We start from the raw sequence: 18,736 nt of genomic DNA on the forward strand, positions 1-18,736 counted from the left end.
TCAGTGTTCCGGGACATGTGTGTGTGGGGATGTGTACGAGCTTCGGTTCCATTGTGTTTCGGTCCGCAAATGGTGTTTCCGGTGTGAAAAGTTGTTCCATTCCCGGATTCCAACGCCATGGACAGGGTTTTCACACCGTATCCTTAGACGACAAAGTATTTTCTGTTGCAATGCACAGGGAAGCATTGGTGCACCCATGTCCCAGGGAGGGCTTGCGACCATTGCTTTATCTCGATGTGCTGTCGTGCATAAAACAAGGAAATGATGTACGCTCCAAACTAGGTGCATGTATGTCGATGCGTAGATAGACAGAATGTTCCACATGGAGGTGGGTCTTGGTAGATTCCGGCCAGTAAGGCGGAAAGCCCCAACTGCCACAGACCGGAGATTATGTTCTGCGCCTGTGGTTGTGGCACTGTGACTCCTGGTCAAACCACAGTTGCAGGCTGATGTGGGCGATCCAAACGTACTGTTACTGCTGCTGCATTTTCTCTTTTTTTTTTAGCTCCCAGCTGATTAAACGTCTAACAACGAACGTGTTATACGTAAAGAGATAGTGAGTAGCTGTGAGTGTGCAAAGTTCAAGGGGTAGAGGTGTGATCGTCCTATACAATTGCAACCTCAACGGCGTGAATGTCCGAGAGCATATTGTCTAGGGTTAGATAGCATTAGCTATTTATGTTAAACCCTAACTCTATTACATTACACAGAAGAACGGGGGCCGTGCAAGCGGGAAGACAGAAGCTCAATTTTCTCTCATAAATCAAAAAAGGTGTATCATTATCCTCTAAATCCTTAGAAGTACAGGTTAAGGCTGTACAGTGCACGGGTGCAAACGTGTGCTCGTTCGTTCTAATGAAATCTAGAATAAAGATTAAACACGTTTGGTGGCGGTTCTGGGTGAAGGTTTAAGCACATAAGCTCTCACCCTTGAACAAATTTGCATACTGATCCTTTGCGAGCATATGCTCTGGAGCTTGTTATTGTTTCATTTGAAGCGCAATTATAATGCGGTGCGAGAACAGTGAGCGAGACGGGACTGGAATAGATTAGAGTGCGGAAAAACATGCGGAACAAATGGTCCCACGAATTTCATTCCGGTGGTCCATTTTGGAAATGCTTAATAATTGAACGGTTGACGGGCAAACAAGGTAATTTAAACAGTTCTAGAAAAATTTATTAAATATGTTGATTTTCATAAAATTTAAGACAATTTTTGCACCGATTCGGACAATATATTGAGCAAACAGTCGAAATTTTATTTGTCTCGATAGGATTTTTATAAGCACACACGAGTTCTCGGTTCGAGCGCCACACACTACGAGGTCTCGTAGTCTCGCATGTGTCAACCAAATCTTCTTCTGTCGTGTACCCTTTTCGTGACTTTTTTAATAACATTGGGGAGCACAGTGGAAGTTAGTTGGATGGCGGAAACCATTTTCTATCACTCTTCCAATGTATTCGCCTTTTTAACGATTTGTTGGCAGAAAGCTCATAGCGTCCTTGTGTCAGCGTGTGTGTGTCTGTTGTTGTTGACTGCTGAATGTTTTTCCTTCGCGAAAACCACTCATCTTACATTTTTATGAAGCTGGCGGTCGGTTTTCACTCTGTTGACCAATCGCGCATAATGGCACCGTGCAGGAAAAGGGTCAGCTTTGCTGCATCGGAAAAGTGGGAAAAAAGCAAATGTCAACATAAAATCAACACCGCATTCAACCCGCTTAGTGGCCCTTGGGTCCGCCTTTCTCGGGTTTCTCGTTGCAATGGGGATGCTTCGTCATATACATTTCTCACGGTCCTTTAACTGTCCCAGTGATGTGTGCCATGGTTGGCATGTGCAAACAAACTTATGCTCGGGGAAATCGAATCCGGCCCTGTGGTCTAAACAACGCCCCGAGGTTATACACAACATACACTGCACGAAACACAACTTTTCCGACAGCGAAATTGGAACCGGAGCAGCGTGCTACCGAACCACACATTTGGCCCACAACCCCAAAGCGTGCCGGGTATGGTCAGGTGTGGTGGTACATTCTGGGGCGTACCGCAAGAAGTGAACGTTTTCTCTCGCAAGAATTCACTCAAGCCGTCACTCATGGGCGCGGTTGCTCACCGAGACTTATCCTTTCCCGGAGGCATCGGATATTCAAGTTTTGCAGTAAACCACCCGGCATGGGAATTCACAGTTTTGTGCAAACAGAGACAAAATTTAAACAAGTTCTTATTTCACCGGGTAGCGTATTCTGGCGGCAAGCATCAAAGGGGGACCTTTGCTATCGCGTGGAGGAAGGGGAGAATGGTTTTCCATTGCACTATTTGCCGTTTTGCTAGTGCTCCGACTTGGAAACGCATTGTGCTCCGAACAAACATCAGTAACCGTGTGGTTGTGCAGAGAGCTCCGCTGACTCTGACAGCAGCAGAAGGCTATCACGAGTCGCAGAAAACAAATGTAAGTCTCTGCTGAGCTATCTTTTGTGTTGTAAAGTTAAACAAATGGCTTGCAAAAACCGGTCGTGTCCACTCGTCCGACGGGTTGGAGCAAAGTTTACTGGTGCACAATTCTGGAACGATGAACGAGAGTCTATCGCGCGAACAGGATGTTGTTTGATCTGGTGCTGGGTGGGCACGGGAAAGCGTCCGCCAGCAGTAGCAGCGTTTAATTAAGTTATCAGTTGTGCCGTACCGAGGCACTAGCGTTAATGCACTGCCCGGTGGGAAAATATAGCACGGCTAAATTAGATCTCTTTTAAGGCAAGAATATTCTTGCCGCTTGTTAAACGTTCGTCTCCAATCGGGCCACAGACTGCTCATTCGAGAGCTCGTTTTTGTTAAACGGAACCCCGAAGGAGCATCTCGCCTCGGCCGATACTATCGATAGTGCCCGGGAAGACATCGTAACCATGCTGTCGAATGGAGTGGAGCACCGTACCGAAGAATAGACGAAAAAAGACGGTCAATGAGCGGAAATTGAAGCTGAAAGGTTTCGCTGCAAGTAATGAAATTCCTTTCCGTAGAACTTCGCTTGCTGTTGAGCTTTTTTTCCCCTTTTCAACCGTTTCTTGTTTTGCGAAAATAAAAAAAAAACGAACGAAAACCCACGCACTGATAGAAAACGATATGGATCGATAGTGGTGTAGTGCTTTCAGCAATGTTTTGCCCGTAGCTTCGGGTCAAATAAAACAAGTAGGAAAAAAAAAACAAACACATAAAAACGTTTGCTTTTCATTGTGTAGTGGTGAATGTTTGACCTTCGGTAGATATTTTTATGTTTCGTTTTAACTTCGTGCTCAGCGCAGCACGGCGAAATCAAACACGGGTTCCAGTGAAAAATGTCAGCGTAGTGCCGTCCTACCGGTGGGGTGTAATTTTTGTTCGGTAAAGAATAGCCCGGCCCGTTTATCTTAATTTCCCGGAAAAAATATTGCCTCAAAAAATGATATATTTTACGTTTGATTGATTCGTCGAATTTTGGTGCTGGATAAAGATTTCTTAGCAAATTTCTTAGCAATCTATGTTTAACGATGTAAGAGGTTTTTCGAAATTCGAGCTACGTTTTAGTATTGGGACATGGTTTGCTATACATCGTTATAATTATTTAAAGGTGTTGGCGTGAAATACCCTACGCTGTGATCTGTTTTGTATTAAAAATAATACAAACTCCTTCCGTTGATTTGTTCTGTGTTTTAATTGCACTAACGCTGCCGTCAATCTCTTACAATGTGTTCTTCTCGAGCAGTAGATACAAACTGATTTTTATGTCTCTCTTTATGCTATTTGGCTGCTTTGAACATAATCTTTCTTGTCCTAACTATCCTATTCGGTTGACATATATGAATTGAAATCTTCTTTTAACATACCTGATTCTGTTTTTTAAAAAACTATTGAAATTTTAACAAAAGGTAGATATTATTTGTTTTTTTTTTAACTTGCCTATTCTGGGTTTCTTTGACTTTACATACTTGTTGTGAGATAGTGAGGGATGCCTTAAGTACGGGATTGCATACGATTTGATACAGATCCTGTGGTAGAACGATGGTCGATACCTGCTTCAACTGTATAGTGATGTGGATAAATTTGACACTTGTGCCAGGATCTTCATTGTATCTACAACACTTCATTAATTAATAAAAAAAGTTTAAGGAGTATACGGTATTATACACACGATTTATTCAAAATTGCCATCAAAATTTATTCAAAAACACCATCAATTTCGATAGTAGCTTCAATCATAATTCGACACCTGAATGAAGCTGTTTCCATAGTCTTTCTGGGAAGGGTCGGGGGAAAATTGAATAAAAGTTGTGATCTAAGTGAGCATTGTTATTACTGGAAGTTCTATTACCATCCTTTTGAACGGTGCCATACTCAAAATAATCAAGTGGATTATGATTCGGGGAATTTGGTGGGCCCAACATTTGAACTAGTGTAGTCATAACAATGCTCTGAAAACCATTTTTATATCTTACTAGGGGTGTGGTAAAGGGCCGAAACTTTCTGCCACACGTAAGACGTTATCCAAGGTTTTACTACGATGTTCGGCAACTGCAAGTAGCCATCCGAAGTCAAGGGAAGACAGACTAAGAAAATATTGCAAAGGCAAAATATTGCCCTCCGAGAAACACATCCCAAAAACCATCACCGTTTGGGAAAATCTGCTACGTAGGCACTTTTCTTCTTGTTACATGCTCGCCGGAGGTCCACTCGTCCATCCGTCCGAATAACCTCGAATACTCTGCACCTTCTAAGGACATCCTTGCTTTTGAAACTGCAGAAATGAACATCGCTTGCAAAAGTCAAATCCGACAGAGTTACAACTTTCTTGAAGGTAATCGCTGAAATTGATCGTAATTTGTTTGATGATTGTATCAGTGAAACAAACACCAAAAAGACAGAAAGCATACAAACAGATTGTCACTTTGATGGGCAGGTTTGCTTTGGCGGGTGCATTTCCGACACTGTGCCACATGTCTCCTACCTTTGGGCGACTGCATTCCGCAGATCGTAACCGCCGTCGATTGGCTGCAAACGGGTATGTAGCATCTGCAAATAGAAGCAGCTACTCTCTAGGCCACGGATCAGCTCTTTTTTGATTGTTTTGCATCAGTGGTGTGAGATTTAGACGACACGGAACGGGACCATCATAAAACACATGGATAAAAAGAACGAACACACGCTGCTGCGGGATGGGATGCCAAAAATGGGTTTGTGGCACAGGAGGTGGCACGGCTGTCTTGTTGTCACATTTTAACTCACTCGTTGTGGGTTGTGTTGATTTGGTTGGTTTAACGGGATTGAGTTATCGGCGCTTCCTTTGGGACATCGCATCCGTTCCGTTTGGGATAGGGATAGAAGCTTTCAACCAAGGTATCATATGGAAGTGTGAGCTTTCTGCCTTTGAGGCTAGAATAAAGATACGGGATAGACGTCTTTAAAGTTTAAGAACTTTACGAGATGCTTCTCGTTCCAGAAATTAATTTTGTTGTTAGATTTTGACATTTGTGCTTTAAATTCCGATGAATGGTATGTTTTGTTTTGGAAGCTTTTTGTACATTTTGTTTATCATCATTTGTGAAATAGAAAACTTTATACATCTTTTCACTTATACTTTAAATTTTCCAATTTTTTTCTCTTACTTTGTAAGATTTGAAAAATTATTAGTATGTGGTATTTTCAATTAAAACTTTTCAACAACTTTATGTTAATCCCCCCAGCCTACGTTTCTTTTCCACTGCGCGCCGTGGCATTGTACCCTATTATGGCCCATAATTTGTACAGCGATTTTATAACATCATTCCACAGGTCCGGGACGAGCGAAGGTGTTCCTGGTTGGTGCGGCACCCGCCAGATTTCAGCAACACACACACACACACACACACACCGTGGAATTCATGCTGCTGGAATGTGGTCGAAATTTTGTGTAATCCTTCGCTTTGTGGCAACCGACATCAAAAGCTGCTTCACGTGCCAGCAGTAAACGGCATGAGGTAACAGTGACCGAAGCACGAAGACATCGTTCGCATTCATCGACACGTAATCTGGTCCTTTTCTGTGTCTGCCCTTTTTTTTGTTTTTCGCTTACACGCTCGCCGTACAGGCAGGAATGCCCACCATCTTGCGAGACTGTTGCATGTCGCCGGACAGGACCGGACCCCCGGATCGGAACGACACAAACACTTGCACACGTTCTTGTTCTACATGCGGGAAGAACAGTGATTTATCTAGGACTGCTGCGGTTGCGCTCCTCGAGCCGGGTACTGGGAGGAGGTTAGGATGGTTTTGATCTTCGCCCGCTCGGAATGCCAAATGGGACCGGTAATGGGGAAAGTTTTGTACGCCCACCTTGCGGCCGGTCTTGTGCATATCCAGCGAGCTGGCAAGATTGGGAAGAAAATATTACCTTTCGCCGGATGCGGTTTTGCGGTGGCTGCCTAAGGGAGGGAGGCCAAAAGAGGGAACGTATCGTCCTGGCGCTCGTGTCTAATCATCCCTTCGCACCCGAACCCCGCATCGGTCGCCCTCTGACAACCGGTCGCGGTTGCGATAAGTTTTACAGTAGCCCATCCCAAATCACCACATCAGATACCAACAGGCCACCTTCATGGTCATGTAGCAAACGGAGCAGTGCTGCCCTGCTGCGTGCTCCCCCCAAAACACGGTTAGCAGCAAATTTCACTCAAGTATGTGGTAGATGTTTCACCGAGTACCGCCCAAGTGTATGAAGCAACATCAAAGATGTAAAGTTTTCATATTATTATATTTCTGATTACCTTATTCACAATGCCACCCGCGTACCGTGTGCCCCGGGAAACATTCCCCCCACCTCGCCAGTGTTTCCCAGTACGTGCCGTTAGTTGCTGAAAGTATTTGTCAATGGGCTCTTTACGCCTTCTTTCAGGAGATATTAAATACTTAACCATACGCTCATGTACGCTCGGCGCTACAGTGTAGCTTTATGTGTAATGAATATTGAAAACCGCAAGCGAACAGGCAGCGTGTAGAAGGGAAATGTTTCAAGCAAAGTCACTCTTCCATTTTCTTTTATTCCCTTTTGTTCCGTTGCCACGTTAAACCCCTTTGTGCGTTGTGTGTGTGCGCATACAAATGCATAACGTAAGGCTGTGATACGAGGGCTGTGCTGGGTTTTTGTTTGTTGTTGTTTAAGATAATGCCGTGAATTGTAATTATTTGCTGGAAAGTGTTCCCGAGTTGATAATGTTGTTGGCTTACTTAGACGGGGATAACAAAACAGGGGAACCGTTTGTAAACTTTAAACATATAGGCGTGGTCACACACTTTGGGATGCTGTTTGATCGCAGCAAGCGGGAACGCTTTCTCGCTGCTCGTGTGAAGATGAATCAATTTAACGATGATTTATTCAGCTTCTAATGTCACGGATAAGCGCGGCATCGAACCGCACTGTTTATGCAAAGCTTTCATCTTATCTTACTAGTTTATTTTTTCTTCTGTTTCTCCCTTCTTTGGTGTGGGTTGTGTGTAGATTCCCTGCCATGGGAAAACATGAGTTATGAACGGGGGCGAGATTAGACTGGTACTAAATTTACATAATTCTTCCCCTTTCTCATGAGCTTCTTGAAACCCCCAGGGACGGTAGCATTGCCCCCGTAATTCCTAGCCGGCGTGACATGCACCATGAGTGATGTGCGGTACGGTGACTCATCTTATCGCAACCCGAAGCAATAAAAGTTATGGCATTAAGCTCTTGCTACCGCTCGTGTGATCGAGGTGAGGCCCGGTGCTAGGCCATCACAATTTGTAGAAATTTGACTCTATCAGCCGCTGATGATCTGTCACAAAGTATGGAAACGTGTTTTCATTATCTACGATTTGGAGGTTCCCTTTGCAGCAGAGCCTCGCGGTTTTTCCCATTTTCCACTCAAGCCCTGAAGTATGTGCCACACGACAAAGAGACAAGGGGTAGCAAAATGGCGATGGCAAAACAAAAAAAAACACAACAACAGCGGCAACAAACAAGCAGCACATCACGTTGGAATATGTAGGCACATGTGATGGCTCACAGCGGGATTTGGCGAGAGATGGTACAGAATGTGCAAGCACGGAGTACATAAATCATGGCACTGATATGTTTAACATAAAACTACAATAAATATTGGAAAATGATGGCCATTTCCTGGAGTGGGTTTTGCTATCAGCGCTACACACAGCGTGCGTCGAATAGACCACAGGCGAATGGGCGCTGAATGAGAATTTATGCGGCCGAATGTGCACGCAGTACGTAAAGCTATCGAGGGCAACTGGTATTATCTATCAGGGGTGGTGCTGGTTGTCGTCTTAACGTTTCAATCCCGGCACTTTGCTTCAAGCAATATCCCTTCCTGCGGTACGGTGTTAGCCGTAAGCCATTATTGGTCCCATATGTTAATTTGCATTTAACGAGAATGGGGACCAAACCGGAGGTAACGATTCATTTTTAAGGTGAAACGGATATTTGTAGCACATAAAGCTGCACAATGTTTGCTGCACATTAAGATTCGTTAAATGTTGTTGTGGTGGTACGGTGTGAATACGTATTTGCTTACCCGTGTTGAAGCGTGTGCCATTAAGTGTTTCCGGGGATTGAGAGCGTACAATGTAAACTATGGTGTTACCAAAATGCTAGAATAATAACTGTGAGAAACGCACCGTAGACAGTGCAGCTCGTACCAGCGAAAAGGATCAACTCATCTGCGGATTTAAATTAATGCAGTGTGACTACTGTTCGTAGTACGCTTAGTGACATGGCATTTACGGTGCATAGTGTGCTGCCGGTGCTAAAGTTTATATTGTTTCTGCTAAGTGTTAATCACGAGTCTTCACTGCATGCATTTAGCAGCGAACCCCCCGCAAAAGGCATCTACCGACGCGTTCCTTGACGCCCGTCATTTCCGCCCAAATGTCACCCGTAAAACGTTTGCTCAATGCTGTCTGTCACTTCAAAAGTCATCACTCTTTCTGGGGCGCTCAAAGAAAGCACCATTCAGCGTATACTATTCATCTACTTCAGCGTGTCATACATTCACATTCGAGCGTTTGATGAAGATGAATGCGACCCGGAGTCCCGGAGGGTCTCGGGAACGCTACTTGCTAATGTCATTTGAAGTTGGCGCGTCTTGTGTGTGAGCCTGGCACTGGTCCGGCACTTGGCGGTGTGTGAGCCGAGGACAAAGCACACCGGAACTTCTGAGAAAAGCTGTACGGGGGGATGGAAACGATCGTGCGGGTGCAATGTAAGGCACTTTCGGGTTCGTACCTGGCTGGGCATCTTTTTTGCTTCATCTTTTCTTTTCACCAAAAAAGCACAACACAACGTGCCTGCTCTATATGGGCCTTGGTAGGACCGACCCGGTACTCGGTGCTTAATGTTTGCATTTGTTCTTGGTTCGTATTTTCGTTTCATCTCGCGCCACTAACAATCCTGCGTGGAAAGTACGCACACCAGTCCTTGAGAGAAAGGCGGCAAATGGTTGCGAAACGGATGAAAGCACCTGGTTCGGATCTGCAGTCCAAACATTGCAAACCTTCACTGGGACCCCACGGGTGAGAAACGAACGCACAAATGAGAAATATTTTGCACTTGGAGCGTTTATGTTTTGGACCCTTTTTTTTTTGCTTGGAAGGTTTCCATTAGATGACTTTTGGTCCCGTGAGTGGCGCGTGTTGCAAGGGATGCGGCAGCAATAAATTTCATTCGCTTTGGCTGTGGAAACTTGGGTTCTGTCTGCTGTAGCGTGTATCACTTGGCAAACAGCGAAGCACAAATTTGGGAAAATTATCACACACATGCCTCAAAACATGAAGCATCTTGCGTGGTAGAAGACGGAACTTTCACAAAACTTTTACAATTATTTCGATTGAAAGTAGATTGAAAGGTGCAACAATAAAAAAGTAAATAGACATGAGAAAACCTCTCGATTGTTATTTCTCACAAGCAACCATTCACACTTTTTTTTTATTGCTCTAAAAATATATAGCATACCGACACTCATCATTAGGATAAAAAAGGTCTGCAAGTCGTCTTTAAACTCCATTTTCCAAAGGGTTTTTTCCTTCTCAGTACCGGCAACAACCAAAAGTTTATCTGCAACAAAAAAATGGAGGAAAAAACAATCTACTTAAGCAGTACGCACCATGGCACATCGCTGTGATTTATCAGGAAGCAACACAGCAACACAGCAAGACAGAAGATGCAGAACTACGGAAAAAAGCGTTCTGCCTCTTCCGGGAGCAGTTTCCCGGGATGGGGTGGCATCGCCTCCCCAAAGGGTTCTCCTTCCGTGTGCTTTCATTTCGACTAGGGAAATGAAATTTGTCGACTGACGGAAGACTTGGTACAAACTTTGGTGCACTTCCATGTTTCAGCACTGCCTCACCGACTCCATTCTGGCAGGCAGCATTGCACTACGGCTTGCAGTAAGCCGTGATGAGTGCCAGGCCGTCGGAATCGTGGAATATTAAATCCGTCGCACAGCAAAAGCGGGTGCTAGCGGCGCGGGGGGTTGGTAGGATGTCCTGCCCGGTTGTTGCACCAGTTCCGGTGCTTAACTAGGTCGGGAACAGGAAAACGGAATGGCAGCAGCGTTTGCAGGAAATTATGCATTCGCTTCGGAACCTGCCGTCACCAGAACCGCTCGGCTCGGCGGTGTTCTTTTCATACGCAGAACTTCTGTTTCGGATGGACGCTTGAGAGGGCTTTCAGGCACAGTCACTTTGCGTTTAAAGCACTTTGGCAGTAATACGTAGCGATGAATTTTTTTTGGTTGGTGTGTACACAGTACAAAGAATCATCATCGTGACACGCGATGTGCAAGGGTGATGCTTCTTAGAAAGCACCAAATCGAGATACAATTTTCAGCAACTCACAATTGCATAACAAGGCCCAAACTTTAATGTCTTCTTTTATGTTGATGTTCATCGTAAGCAAATCAACAAATATATCCTTAAATTGGGACGTAAAATGAAAGCTGCCCGAATGCGGCACAGCATCGGGTAAATAAGTGCCCCAACGGCATGCTCCAGTTTCTTGCCAACTTGCAATAAAACTTCTGAACCGAAGCGGGCTTCATTTACGATCAGCTTTACCGACATTCGATTGGTTCTGGTGGGACGGGTTGGTGCAATGCAATGATGAAACAATTATTCACCTCCTGCAATGGATTTCATTTTTCCCCAGCGTTCTACCCAGTGGCTTAGCTCGAAGCGAGCGTGAATAAACTTTCATCCCCAATGGATCACTGTCGGCGGTGCAGCAAGAGCCCAAGGGTTTGTTGGTTGTCGGTAAAAGTTATTGAGTGTAGCTTCCACAGCTACAATCGGTAGTTTGATCGGTTTGGGGCCGGTATTGGAGAATATTCATTGCGAGCATGTATTTTTAAGGCCTCCATTCCGGTATGGTGGTTTTAGGGCAAGAAAACTTCACTTCCCGTAGAAATTTATGGCTGATGAAAGTTGTGCTTGCGAATTGTTTCATTCTGTTGCACTGGTGCAGTGAAGTTGGGAGGAAAAGGGAGGCAAAACTGGGTGAGCTTCAATGCCGGCCTAAGCTTATATATTTTGCTTGTCCAACCTAAGAGCTAAGTACAGGTCTTCGTTTTTCAATCGGTGTTTTGACAAAGTCTGCACATGATAGGAATGAAATTAGATGTCGATGCGGTAGAGAAAACGCTTGTACAGAAACATCGATACACATACTCACTGTTGAGCATGGTTGTTATTAAAGGAACGTATTATCCGCATATGCTGTAGCGCAATCATCATGTTTAACCATATTGCAACATATGATATCAAGTTGTGGGCAGCATTTGTCATTAGATTTTCTGCTTCTTTATAGTTAATTCAAATTCTGCAGAACGTTGGCTTAGTGCAAAGGCAAAACATAATATATTTCTTCATTTCTTCACAGAGAAACTTATGAGACTTATGAAGAACGCGATTTGCATTGTTGTCATTATTACATTATGCTTAAAAATGTTATTACATTATGCGAGCGCTATGTTAAGGTATGTTTCTATTTACATGTGATTCAAATCATAAACTCAACATATAAGGATATTTCATCTCAGTATCATTCTATCATTTATAATATTTTTTTTAGAACAGGAGATTGTATAACTTTGATGATAGAATATTTTGTTTATCGATCCTTTTTGTATGATTTGCTCATATACACAAATTGATGTAGTACAATCCAAACCTTGTCTTAAAAAAGATAAAAAAACAAAACCTTGTTAGGCTTCATCAAACCCGGAGCTTCAAGGGAGCTTTACACAATCACGGACAAAAGTATTTTTTCTAATTGCACTGCACAATTATTCCACAACTCCACTCAGATAACAAAACATTATATGGAAGAGAAAAAAGAATGCATATGTAAAAAACTAAGGGATACAACTTCTCACTGCGCGAGTGTGTGGAACAATGAAGATCGGTTAGTAGTGCTTGGTTGATGCTGGAAAGGAACTGCACTGTGCTGGATGTCGATAAATGAAAGAATAGAGGGGAAATTCAATCGAGTAATATGTATGTATTTTTTGTTTGTGCTTTTGAAATGTATAATTTTGCTCTCAATTTCTTCTACTTCTTCTATGTTGCTAGAACAGCCTCAAAAGGTCAAAGCCTACTCTTTTTGACATTGACTTTATTTGACTTTACTTAGCAGACTTTACTTTGACTTTATTTAGCAGTAGCGGGAAAGTCAGTCCTATTTGCGGGAGATTGGTCCAGATGTGGTTTTAAACCGGTCAAGATGTGTCACTTACACATACCTCACGCCCATAGTTTAATAAAAAAAAACAATTTGAAACAAATGTTATTTTTGGACATTCAGCGTGCAATACAAGATGACAAATGAGTTTCATTTACAGAGTATTGTTATGGTAAAAGCTATCTTTTTCTCTCCACGTATTCTGCAAGCATTTGTACATGAAACTGAACCTTCTCTTAACGTTATCGTGTACCACTAGACCGTGCTATGGTATGCGTGAAATTGTTAATCTAATAAATTCCCTTCCGGAGTATTTCATAAGCCACAGGGCACGCTGTTTTATGAGGTTGGTGTGGAAATAGCATGACACAAACACCATCCTCCGGTTGACACGTCGCCTTGACACCATGACAAGACGAGTTATAGTGGTATGCAGTCAGTGATACCCAAGCCCGCTGGAAAAACCAACTCTAACTTACCGTCGTGCGAGTCGTACATGTAGATGATCCTATCCCAGCCGTAGTAGCGCACCGTATCGATGATGGCCTGATAGTAGTCGGGCCGCATGCTGATAGCGAAGTCGAGAAAGCCGGACGACGGTGTGAGAACCTTCTCCGGGAACCAGGGCGTCACGAACGGCATCTGGAAGGTGTTGCTGTACGAGTGCAGCGTGTCGAAGGAATCCGGCGAGACGGCTCCAAGCATTGCGAACACGCCGCGTGAAAATTGATTGCAAACTGTGAACGGAAAACCGGTAAGCGGAAGCGTGAGACGACATGGTACAATGTTGGTGGATGTTTGATAAATTTACTGCACCTCACGCGAGGCAGTTAAGGATGATCAAAAGTTAGCAGACGATACATTTGACGGAGTAAATGAAACAACGTGGAAAACATAAAACGAACCGAAATGGGTTCTCGTAACGGAGCTGTGTTGTGCGCAAGTAAATAAGCTTTCGCCAACTGCGACACAGGTGCTTCAACGCAGGCTGAGTAATATTGTAAGACAAATTGAATTATTATCCAAACATAGGCCCAAATGAGGTGTTACGACTCCCGTGCCCATCCGTACCAAAACTACCGATCGTCCACACTGAGGGGCATTCGAGGCATTCTGTTTTTCTTCGAGGCTTAGAATATTGATGCACGCTACATGAGCCGAAGCTGTGGAAAGTAATCCCATTACCGTGTTCGCGCTCACCATTTATGCCTGGGAATTACCGTGTTACGGATGCTGTGTGTTGGATGCTGTAGGAAATGTCAGCAGCCCCGTCAAAAGCTCGCTTCGCACCACATAATGCGCTGATGAAACAATATTATATGCCTCCGGAGGTTTCATCATCGAGGGCGATTGGATCGATTTTATTGAATTGTCGCGAAGCGTAATTTGGCAGTTTGATTAGCAGGATCAGCGTGCCAATGGAAGGGATATTAGAAGGTAAGGGTAAAGCTATCGGAGGAACTTAATTGAACTGGAGTTTTGATCCTACATGAGCTAATCCAACTGTATTTGGGATAATTTGTTCTTGAAGATGTAAGAAAATTGATCAAGACGTATGGCATCACGGAAAGTAATGCATGTTTTTCTTAATATAGATCTTGGATGTGGAAAACATGTTGTATGTCGTAGATCCTATCTGTTCTGCACACAACATTCACAGCATTCTGCAGCTGTAGAAAAGGAAAACAACAAGACTCAATGCATCCTTCATTCATACTTAATCTTATCACCATTTATGACCGATAATGTGGAGCGCAAGTTTGTATGGAATGTGTCGATGGAGGCGCCTGGTGGTTCTAGTAAACCGACCATTGAAAGTAGTTACCACGCGTTTAATAAACTAGTTCCTACCACACGGAACATTTTGAACCATTGAATCGAATTTCAAGATAGTTGGGATTGACTCCTCGTGAATTCAAAAAATAAAAACACACGATGATGGGACGATTTACAGCAATCTTCGGGCTTTGTAGTCAACTGCATGTTACGGTATGATTCGTACATCTGTAGTTCGATTAATTAATAGTTTAAAGTCAATTCCTCCACATAAATGAGAAAAGTGACAAAAAATAACATTTTCCATCCTAAAATATTAAATTACAGGCAGTTTTTCTAATGATGTGGAGCGAAAGTTGGTAAGGAAAGAGTCGATGGAGACGCCTGGTGGCAGTTTGAATTTTTCAGTTTGATTAGCGGGAGCAACGTGACAAAGGAAGAAATAGTAGAAGGTAATGCTAAAGCTGTCGGAGGAACTTAATTGAACTGGAGTTTAGATCCTACATGAGCTATTCCAACTGTATTTGAGAAAAATTGTTAATGGATATGTAAGAAAATTGTTCAAGACGTATGGCATCACGGACATTAATGCATGTTGTTCTTAATATAAATCATGGCTTCTGTTCAACTGGGAAATGTTTTTCATGCCGCATTCGTGAAATTTATAACTTCCAGTAGACTGATAATGAAGCAAGTACTGGTATCTTCTTATTGTGGCATCGTTAAAGTGGAACAAAGTGAACCGTCTGAATTATACACCCTTAATTGCTTTTGCTCAGCAGGCCGAAAACTCTTTTGTTCATGTGCTCGTTATTCAATTAATGCAAAACAAGTCGCCTAAATTTAATTTCATTTGCTTTGCGCATGTAGCTGTTCCACCGGAAAGAAACCCCGTAAGGTATCCAATATTTTCATTGCCATGAAATGCCGCTGGAGGCTCGTGAGTGCGCTACTCCTTTCATTCTTATTTTAAACGGCGACGAGATGAGGTTCCGCCCAAAGACAGGCAGACAGACCGAGAACTGAGAAATTCAATTTATTTCCTCGCTCTTTTGGCAAAACATTTGCACAAAGCGTATGCCCACATGAAGGGTGGCTGACGATACGTGTTCGGTGTCGTTGTGTTCCAACGGATTCTTTTCTGTGGTTGTTGTTTGATTTGCTTCTGGCGGGAATTGTATCGTACAGTTTCATTATATATTATTGTTTTGTTTGTCAACCAACTTAAAACATTGGCGCCCGTAAGCGCCTTACCCCCAATTCATCACCACGCTTTTCTGTACCTTTGATACGTCTGTTGTGTAGGATGGAATTGAATGCTATTTTTGATAGGGCTGTTTTACCGATAGCAAATGGTTAATGGTTAAGAAGAAAGCGGCCGTGAAATGTATGGAAATGGCGCTAGTTGCTTTGACGACGACATTACGATCAAGGTGGGAGTATCTGTTTCTTGGAACGCGAGATTTCGCATATCCGTGTTTATGAAGTCTATTCTAAACATGGAATGGTGAAGCTGTATTCATTGAGACGGCATTGCTGTGAAACCCTGTACCGTACTACTAGGAAGAATGCTGAAGTGAGAATGCGTGACATTGCGCGAAATGCCTCCAGTTTTAGCGCGAAACTGAAACAATGAACGGATCGAATCGTGTTTAGATTGCGGTTCGGAGTATCACTCCAAACAAAATTAGTGCTGTTGATTTTCCGCCATTCACCATCACCCGGCACAATATGAACAGCTCCCAGTGCATGCAGCAACGGACAAACAAATGCGTAGCCGTCATCTCGCAAATCGGAAGCCGGAAAAATGACGAGTGCTGAGAGTGCTGACATTTGTTTCACGTAACTTAGTTAACTGTTGGTGGCTCACAGTAAGTAGAATGTTTTGTCAATTTGCGCCCTGAAATTACGATCCAAATCAAACATTACACTCGTTTGTGGTTTTATTTGTTCGCCTTCAAATATTCCGCGCTTGGCGTTCCATTTACACTGTTGAGCAGTAACGATGTATTTTCCAACGGCAAATGGAAGTAAATTACATTTTCCAAGAAAACAACATACCAGCGTTGATGTGCTGTTAAGTAGAAATAAATTGGAGTGTGTCAAAAAGAACAGTGCAAATTACGAGCGTGCTTGGCGATGAGCGCGTGGGATGGATTGGGAGTAGAAAATTGAATTAGTGTCATTGTCTACAAAACATCAACGGTGGCAGGTTTTTGTTTACGAAAAGTTCAACAAATAGCTTCGAAATGGTGGATTTTTTTTGTTTTGCTTCAAATTGTACCATTCCGCCCATAGTCCCACGTGTATACTTACTCAGCTTGGAGAGCTTGAATGCATCCGCCGTGTTGATGACGTCAACGTACGCCTGTAGTTCGAACCGCCGCGCAGTAACGTTGAGATTATGATTAAGCATCGCAAACTTGAATGCAGACTGGATCTCATCCGTACCCTGCTCAAAAATTGCACCTGAAATGGAAGAAAACAAAACGATCATTAGACATTGGCGGGCATGTGACCATAATCAGACGTGATGGCAGCCTGGGGCGGAGGGAGATTACAGGAAACAATTGCTACGATGAAAAGCAGATCACGAGCTATTTGCTGTTAAATTAGGAAGGAAATTGCTTCCATTGGGGCGATTGTGCAGCACCGTGCTTTGATGCTGGGGAGGGGATTATGTCAGCTGTAACAAAACAACGCTCGTTCCGTTTGCCTGTTAATGCTGTAATTGGAATGACAGTTAATTTGATGGTGCCCCAACCATCCCGGCGAGACTCTGAAATGCGAGCTGAAATGTGTAGCTTCCGTTAGCGATTTGCGGAAAATGTGGTAGGTAGATGATTTCATTCATCAGCGAACCACATCTCCATGAGCCGTATCTGTTGCTTGCGCCCGGGTACCTTAGCTTCTCGCGTGGAAAATGGCTTTCTAACCTTTGTGATTTCCTGCTGCCATTTCCTGCCGTTCCCGGGGCCGAACGGAAACAATGCCACGGCAGGGCAAACAGGCTTAGCATTGGGGTGGAAAATCTTCACCAAACAATTACAACAAAAGCGCACAGAAGAAAAGAAAAAAAAACATTGCACACTTGCACACTGGCAAGCAGACCGAAGGGCAACCCTGGCGGTGATTCTGTAACCAAACAGAAAACAATTTCCGGCCACCGAACCGGGGTCGCAGGAGATATTCGGGAAATAACCTTCACCGAAACGGGTGAAATCAACCAGGACATCCTATTTGGTGAACCCCCTGATAGGTCCAATCTTTCGGCTTTGGAGGCGGGGTTCGTTGCGTGTCTTACGTGAATTGTATTTGTATTTGTGTATTAATGCAAAGCAACTTTGACCCCTTACATAAAAAATGGGAAGTCTAATATCTCATCACTAGCTGAATTTAATAAGAAGTGTAATGTAAAACACTACAATCTGCCAATTATAAAATACAGGAAAATTTGAAGAAAATTTTCAAGTTCAATTAGCAATAAGTTTACAAAATTTCTGTTTTAGTGTTGTATTTATTAATATCGTTCTTTATGAATATTACACAGTTACTCCGATATCTGCTCTTGTTGTTCCCTCCAAATTTCTGACTTACGTTTTCTATTTTTGCAATCTTGCGTTTTGACAGTTATTGTAGTACAGTGCTGCCATAACCATCTATAATACGTATTTTGCTTTCTGGCAGATATTGTAGGGCAGTGCTGCCAGAAACATCTAATAATATGTAACAGTTAGGTTGATGCTTAAATTGTTAGAAAACCTTGTCATTAGCAGTGAATAATTTGAATGGAGTACTGTTCGCCATCATGTGATTATAACGTCCCTGTAACAATCGTGTCTGGGGCAGCCTTTACACGAACGGACCAAAATCCCATACGTATCAATCCTTCGTACGCAGGGGGACTATCCAGATACGTGGTAGAATAAGTCACAAAATGCCAGAAATATCAGGCTCTCTAGACCTCTTGAGGTTGTTGTGCCGATAAGAAAGAACAAGTGTCCCTATTGCTACTTCGTGTAACAAGTTACCTACGGCCAAAAGATTCAACTCTCCTGCACGCTTGTTACGCTGTATGAGAAGAAGATGCAATGGACCTTTTCGGTTGTTTTGATGGATGAGTAACAACCACGCGAGCCGTCACGGAGTAGTAAACGGAGCCGTCACGATGCGGATCAGACCTAGCTATTTAGATAATTGATTAGCTTCTTAATATGCGAAGCACATTGGTGTAATCTTCTC

The 18,736-nt window shown here is 43.3% G+C and overlaps 1 protein-coding gene across 2 annotated transcripts in view; it reads right to left on the reverse strand.

Moving 5' to 3' along the window:
• Positions 1 to 18,736, reverse strand: part of LOC128305866 (glutamate receptor 1-like) — a 55,370-nt gene that overhangs the window by 22,813 nt on the left and 13,821 nt on the right. For both annotated transcript variants that reach the window (XM_053043492.1, XM_053043491.1), the window contains exons 2-3: positions 16,811 to 16,963; positions 13,198 to 13,455 (exon numbers count right to left, since the gene is read on the reverse strand). In XM_053043492.1, coding sequence (XP_052899452.1) covers positions 13,198 to 13,455; positions 16,811 to 16,963 — 411 coding nt within the window. The remainder of the gene's footprint in view (positions 1 to 13,197; positions 13,456 to 16,810; positions 16,964 to 18,736) is intronic.

Source organism: Anopheles moucheti, chromosome 3, assembly GCF_943734755.1.
Source record: "Anopheles moucheti chromosome 3, idAnoMoucSN_F20_07, whole genome shotgun sequence".
Lineage (NCBI taxonomy): Eukaryota > Metazoa > Arthropoda > Insecta > Diptera > Culicidae > Anopheles > Anopheles moucheti.